General features: G+C 34.2%; 1 protein-coding gene and 1 non-coding gene across 2 annotated transcripts; one reads left to right on the top strand and one right to left on the bottom strand.

The window, feature by feature from the left end:
* Positions 1–530: 530 nt before the first annotated feature.
* Positions 531–1,118, bottom strand: LOC115226877 (protein ZBED8-like). The gene has a single exon (XM_029797866.1). It carries the CDS (start codon positions 1,116–1,118, stop codon positions 531–533), a length of 588 nt encoding a protein of 195 aa, XP_029653726.1.
* A 6,360-nt stretch (positions 1,119–7,478) lies between these two features.
* Positions 7,479–7,552, top strand: Trnai-aau. Its single transcript has one exon. It is a non-coding gene; the product is annotated as a tRNA-Ile (tRNA).
* The last annotated feature ends 211 nt before the right edge of the window (positions 7,553–7,763 follow it).

Raw genomic sequence — 7,763 nt, 5'->3', positions numbered from 1 at the left:
GAGTTCCTGATATTCTTTAAATGAGGTCAAGAAAGGTTGAACGATCCAGTTTGGAATTGGGTCTTCAACAGGAAAATAATCATCAAATTTTGTCTTGAGATTTTCCAGATGTTTGATTATCAGACTTAGAAGAACATTATCCGGGGTTGTGTCCGAGATGATATTCAAGCATTGGGAACATTGATGTTATTCCTTTTTTTATTTTCATTATCCACAATAATAACTTTTTTTTAAAAGCCATTATTATTTGATTGACCTCGACAACTGATATATAAGACCTTTAAATAAATTAATAAAATTTTTACCCTGCATTGACAAATTAAACTCATTTAAAATGTTAAAAAAATCGGCAAGATAATACATTTTCGATTTAAAAGTAAAATCATCGAATTGATCGGCCCAATCATGCTGCATATTATCACGCAAAAACAAAGAGATCGCAGGGGAAAGTTCACAAATTCTCGAAAGGATTTTTCCCCTTGAAAGCCACCTAATTTCAGAATGATAAAGTAGTATAGAATGATCACTTCCTACTCTTCACAAAGAGTTTGGAAAATTCGATGATTAAGTGGTCGAGATCGAATATAGTTTATCACTTTTACAATAGTGTTTAGTGTTTCTCTTAACGACGAACACATAGTTTTTGAACAAAGTGCATATTTGTGCAATGCACAATGTCTTGTAACAATATCAGGAACCAAATCCTTAATACGAGTAACAAGTCCAGATTGATGACCAATCATCGCAGGTGCACCATCAGTACATATAGATCCAACTTTATCCCATTGGATTTTATTCGTCTTCATAAAATTGTCAAAAATATTAAAGATGTCCTCTCCACGAGTGTGTCCATCCATCTCCAAACAAAATAAAAACTCATCAATAATATTCTCATCATCAACAAAGCGAACATAGGACACAAGCTGACAGACGTTAGAAATGTCAGTTGACTCGTCCAATTGAATACTTATTCTGCATTTACTTTTATTGATTCTTTCAATTAATTGCTTCAGGATATCAGATGACAATTCTGAAATTCTACGGGAAATTGAATCGTTGGATAATGGTATGTCCTTAAGTTTGGTAACTGCATCCGGACCAAACAAAATTCGAGCCATTTCAAGAGCCGCTGGTTTGATAACTTTTCACCAGAATTATGTGCAGCTTTGTTTTTTGCGATAATCATTGAGACCTATTTGTTTTAGATAAATTAAAATTACAGCATATGATGCTTCTAATCTCGGTTTATCTTGAGATTTATTAAACCACTCAAGCTTTGGCTGTGAATCAAACTTCGTTCTTTTGACTTTAAAATATTCATGTGAGGAAAAATTTTCTGGGTGTACAGACTCTTTGTGGCGCCTAAGTTGAGAAGGTTTCAGTGAATTGTTTCCCAAAATTCTATGGCAAATCATGCATTTTGCCTTTATTTCATTATTTGGGGCAATGAATTTAGCGAATCCAAACGTTGTTAAAAATATTTTCATTTATTAAATATATAGATTATTGTTAATTTTAATAACGAATCTTATTAAATATATAGATTATTGTTAATTTTAATAAAATCGATAAAGGAATTCATTAAATTTTATTATTTGATATCAATTTTATTTATTTATTTTTTTGTAAGAAAGAAATTAAAGATAGCTAAGTCAATTTTATTTGTTTTCGATCTAATTTGTTCAGACATTTCTTCCTAGTGAAGCATTTTGGAAAACATCTACGAATTTGTAAAGGAGGAATAATAAACACGGAAAGCATTTCATTATGCTCATAATCCTCACATGTGTAATAAAGTACAGCCAAATTGACAAATGCACGTTCGTTGTGTTGGGAAGCATCAATTGACTTGAAAAATGATTTCAGTAAGGAGGAATAATAAACAATAGCCCCTAATTATTTTGCATCAAAGTATGCAATTCAGGGCTTCTCGTAGGTTTTCAGGTTGTCTGCTAATTATTAGAAACTCCTCTCAATGTAAATTCGGAAAAGCAGATTCTTAAAATTTTTACAAAATTGTCAGATTTGTTAAAACAAGTAGTTTTTATGCCAAAATTTAATTTTTATTAATCAAAATATTGGAAAATCTATTTAATTATTTTTTTTACATATTTATGGTTATATTTTCATAACATATTATCCTAAATAAAATAAAATAAATAACGAAAGAGCTGGCTACAAATATGGATTCTGAAACATTGAATTTAAAAAATGCCGAAATGTACACAACCCGTGCCTACTCACACTGCTACAAAGACACAACTGAAGGACTCTATTCTGCTTTTTCCTGTTTTTTAGAAGCAGTCAAATTAGTTCCAAAGAATGCTCAAATTTTCTTAAAATTTGGAGATTTTTTCCAATATTTCATGAACGATTCAAACCGTGCTTATTCTTGCTATGAAAGAGCCTACATTCTCGATTCCTTAGTACCAGAAATGCCATTGCCTACCAGGAAGTAGTTCGGTCTACTAAACAAAGATTCAAGTCAAAAATACCTTCAAAATTTCATGCGAAGTGATCTTTCTCCAGCAATGATCCCCGCACTCCGCAGACTGGCAATATTTTACATGTGCAATGGAGAATACTCCCAATCTCTGCGGATTTGTGACCTAGCAATCGACATTGACAAAGATTGTTTCATTTTTGTAATGTTGAGAACAGAACTGATTCGACTCAGTGGAATGAGTCTGACTTTTAACCACAAATCTTTTCTCGAAAAGTCTCAAGACATGCCCCAATGGAGGCTTTTAGTTAAACTGATTATTACAATCTCTTCCTTTAAAAGCGGGGACTTTGAAGAGATCGCCTCAACCCTCGAAGAATTGCTGAATTCAACCAACGAAGAATCGGAAGATTTGACGATTTTTAAAGTCCTTTATGCTGAAGTTATGTGCTATTTCGGAGACGATTTGTTATCAGAAAATCGTTTTTTGGAAGCTTTTGACATTTATACAATTGCTTTCGACAGTCTCCGTTGTTTTTTATCCCAGGAAAGCAGAGATCAGAAAATAGTTCTGTTTTTATTTGGTTATTCTGCCTTTCGTCTTTCCCAGCTATGTTTCCACCCCGATTCTCCTCCTGGCCATGAAACTCTTCAGACATACGTCAAGTTGAGTATTTGGGCCTTTGGTCATTTGGCCATTATGACCAGGCTGTGTTCTGCGTTTTATAACTGTGCTTTGGCTGCCTCATTTCTTTGGAGAATTAATGGAAATGAGAGTGCCCGTGATTTGTCCGTGGGTTGTGCAGTCTCCTCTGTTTGAGAGTGGTGGGAGTTCTGATTCGTGGCTTCTTTTGGGGACTGTTGCTTACTTTTTCAAGGATTACGTTCTCGCTGAAAAATCATTTTTCAAGTCAATTGATGCTTCTCAACACAACGAACGTGCATTTGTCAATTTGGCTGTACTTTATTACACATGTGAGGATTATGAGCACTCCTTTCGTGTCATTGAAATGTCCAAGAATGTTTCATTTTCTCGGGATAGTGAAATTATGTTAAAAATTCTTCTAATGAAAGCGGGCACTTCAGATCATTGGGAAATTTTTGATGGAATTGACAAGCATTTGATGGTAGCTATTAATGGCTTCAATCCATCAATTTTTACATATCGATTTTTTGCTGTGCACGTGGCGACAAAATAGTGTTCGATATCCTGTTTTCAGAATGGAAAAAAAATATTCCGTCTTGTAATATCACTAAGGATTCATCTCCAGAGGATCAAGTCACCAAGGCCATTGAAGGTCTTTTTTATTATTTGGAGGCTCGACCCAACGATGCAATGGCTCAGTCTCTACTTGGGTCGTTCATGAATTATGGATTTCAAACATCAGATGATCGGCAATAAAATTGCTTTACAGCACATCTCAGAAAAGAACGACGTATTTTCTCTCCGCCCCGAACAACTATCCAGCCTTGATTGTGCGGTTATATTTAACGCAAGAGAAGCCTTGTCGATTTGAGAATGACTGGAGAATATATTTCTTCTTTGGTCTCATATCCGGGCACTAATCAATGCGAATTATTAACGGATTTATTGGCTTGTACAACATTGGGGAGTACACTTCTGCACTGAATATATTAAATTTACTTCACCGTGATCCTTTCAGTTTTCGACTGCATGGAATTACTATTTTTAAATGTGGGAGACCAAATGATGCCCTTGACTATTTGCTGAAGGTCAATGTCCAGAATTAGTTTATGATATTTTCTATTGTCCTTTCTACTGAAAAATCAAGACTCTGCATATCAGGCATTCAAAATCATTTCTGCCAAAAAAAGTCTTGAAGCTCTGTTTGTGAAGAGTTATGGAAGTTCATGTCGGAGACAGGTCCCCCATTTGTAATCTGGGTAATATACAACTTCGTTTTTTTATAAAATGGGGAAGAATGATTTTATTCAGTATTATCTGGCACTATTTTATTATCAATGAAGTGAGAATTGCAGACCTACCCATTTTTTCGACGTATGGTTGGTCAGTGTGAAAATCCACCGATGTGCTTGCCTCCACAGCTCTTGCAAGCTTTTCAGAAACATTATATTGTCTCCGCCTTAGTTCTTTTTTATCGTTACTGAAATTTTTCTTTGTTTTATTATATATGGCTTTTTTTAATAAAGGCGTATTTATTACGATAATAAATACGCAATACAATTAATTAATTAATTGTAATTTACTAGAAGTTAATAAAGCCATCCATCCGAAGTGGACCCCGCCAACATAATTGACGTTGCGTTGCCTCTCACGATAGCAACGGAGATCAACTGGAGAAGCCACCGGGTCTCACGTGTGTTGTGGCTTTTTAATGTGACTAAGCGTCCAAGGTTCTTTAGAAGTGAAGCGATTTCCCACTTATCCTCCAGTTGTCTCGACCACAATCGGAACACGAATCGGTCTCGCAGCGCTTCATATTTTCTCTTCTTTGCCCTCAGCTAAACTTTAGCTGTACAAAAAGATTATTGAAAAATATATAAAAAAAAATGTTACGAAGATTATCATTATAAATTAAAAAAAGTCTAAAATAAAAACAGAATATCAAAAAATTAAGCATTCGAAAATCCGTTTTTTTTACATGAAGTGTATATAATGCCGGAACTTAGGCTAATCTAAGAATCATTATTTTATGATTAAAGTTGGAGATAGATTAGGGTTGGGGCTTGTGTTAAAATAATGGTTAAGGATAGGTTGGTGTCAGGGATAGGGATAAGGTTGGGGATAGGGTTAGGGATAAGGTTAGGGATAGTGATAAGGTTGAAGTTAGGCTAAAGGAACGGCCTACAACATTTAATTTTTTCCTGCCTTGTTTATTTTTAAAAAAGCAACAATTGTGCTCTTTTCTTGATACCGATAAATTCAAAACATTAATTTGCAAAAAATGTTGGTTAAATAAAATAGAAGTCCGGTCCAATCAAATGCTTATTTTCAAGAAGAAAATATTAAAAACTTTTATTCTACAATTTGTGCATCCTTGAAAAAACATTTCCATTAGATAATCATTGGACCTCTATGTGATATTAGAGCAACCTTCCATTTTCGAAATAACATCTCAAAGAATTACGAAAAATTTTCAATACCTAAAAACAGCTCCTCTCTGATGATTCTACAAAATAATTAGCAATCACTACCCGACTACTCTCAATCTGCACTGATATTTGATCAAGGAACTCCTTTATTGTGGCAGTTTAATAGTCAGAATTAGTCTTTTTCTGTTATTCATGTCTTCACTAAACCTGCAGAGGAGTCCAGGTCAATGTTGAAAAATATCATCTAGTGAATTAGAAGCGGGATATCTTTGAGAATATGAGTCTTTCAAAGTATTGATGACATAAATGGCAAACTTATAAAATACTTGCCAAGCTCACTTCCTCATCAGTTATGCGACATACTAAACGGCATATTTACGATACATACAGAAGTTTTACTTGGACAAAGAGTTCTAATTGGTATACAGAAACAAAGCCATAAAAACTTAAAATTCAGTTGGATACTTCACACAAAGATTGAAAAAAATAAACATTTGGATTTTTTAATCAAACCGAAAGATAATTATACGAGAAGACAAAAACTATCAGATATTTCATTGTGGAATTCGACTCGAAAAATTCGGCTCATGATCTTAAATTCCGCAGTAAGTTGTAAAGCATTTCAAGTAGCTCAAGTTGCATGAAATCGTTGCATGTCAGTTTATCTAAGTGACGAAAATGTTGTTATGATAGATAGAGTTTTTTAAAATTATTTAAACGTGTTTCGAATTCATATATTAATTTGTATGGGATGTTACCGTTGTGGATACCTTCTCAAAGTCGAGGATCCATTCTTCCGCTGCTAAATCTTGTTCGGCTGGAAACCACGCCGAAAAGATGAAACTACAAAAATATTCTTCCCTCGCGGACCGCTACCGTGTTACGCCAATCGCACTGGAGACCGCTGCAGCCGCGGGAAAGGAGACCGACTCATTCCTCAAAGAGTTCGGGCAGTCCATTGGGAGGAGGATTAAGGACCCGAGAGAGGGCCTCTGGTCCCGCCAGCGCATCTGTCTGGCCATTGTTCGCGGCAACGCACACTGCATCAGTAAAAGCATGCAGTTGATTTTACGATTTATTTACATACTTATATACAGGATGTTTATACAACTAACAATCATTCATGAATAGTGATGCTAGTGATTTAGATTTGCGTTTTCAAACATTTAGTTGGTAAATGACTGCCGAATCCTCGCAATATATTTGCCAGTCTCGGTTAATTAATGATGATTCTTGTCAAGATCATGCTTAAAAGTACAATCAAATACCCCTCATACTGAACTTTAAAGGAATCAACGAAAACCGTCTTCAATTACCATTCCAACAAAATAAATTGGTTTTTATTGTTCCGCTTATATTTTCCGATTTAATCAGAACTTTGGAATTATAAAATGTATTATAAATTTTAGAAATTGAAATCAAGGGAAATGGTCTGAAAATTAATTCAAAGTTTTAAAATACTGTAAAATCAGTATAAACTAACTTAATTGTTATTGAGAATAGAGTCAAGTGTCACTAGAAATAGACAACAACTATCACATCTGCGTTGCTATAAACGCTAAACGCTTAAGGTTTCGTGTGTGCCAAACACACCATTTGTTTATAAGAGCTAGAGAAAAAACATTTAAATTAATTATTCAATTTTAAAACGAATTAAGATATGATCCAATTCTTTTTTGTCTTTAATGTTTTTTTTATTGGAGTACAGATGATAGATAGAGGAAGGCACATTACATTCCATTAGAAATACATTAATTCATATGGAAATCCACCTGAAATAAAATATTTGTGACGGCGTAACTTGTCAACCTGATCAAAGCTTTCATTAATTAAAATCTAAAGTATCGGTGCAGGAAAAGCTATTCCAAAAAAGTTCCTTTTAGTTTGATGCAAATTGAAATCTTTTATAAAATATATAAAGTGTAAAAGTTTTTTTTTTATAGATTTGTCATATAAAAATGCCCCGGTAGCTCAGTTGGTTAGAGCGTCGTGCTAATAACGCGAAGGTCTAGGGTTCGAGTCCCTGTCGGGGCATTTAAGTTTTACAAAAAATAAGTGTTGATTAAAATTGGCTAGATACATGTTGGCCTGCAGTCTAAAATTATCTCAACAAAATCTGGCTGCCTCTGTTCATTATGCTCTAAAGATACTAGAAAATTTATTTTCCTAATCCAAACGATCTTATTGGCTGTTGTGCGTGGCACAGCTGTTCTATTCGAAATACATAGTCATTTTTTTGACTCTT

The sequence above is a fragment of the Octopus sinensis genome, unplaced genomic scaffold (assembly GCF_006345805.1).
Source record: "Octopus sinensis unplaced genomic scaffold, ASM634580v1 Contig00262, whole genome shotgun sequence".
Taxonomy (NCBI): domain Eukaryota; kingdom Metazoa; phylum Mollusca; class Cephalopoda; order Octopoda; family Octopodidae; genus Octopus; species Octopus sinensis.
Note: the sequence above shows the minus strand (reverse complement) of the source record. Positions and strands in the feature narration are given on the sequence as shown.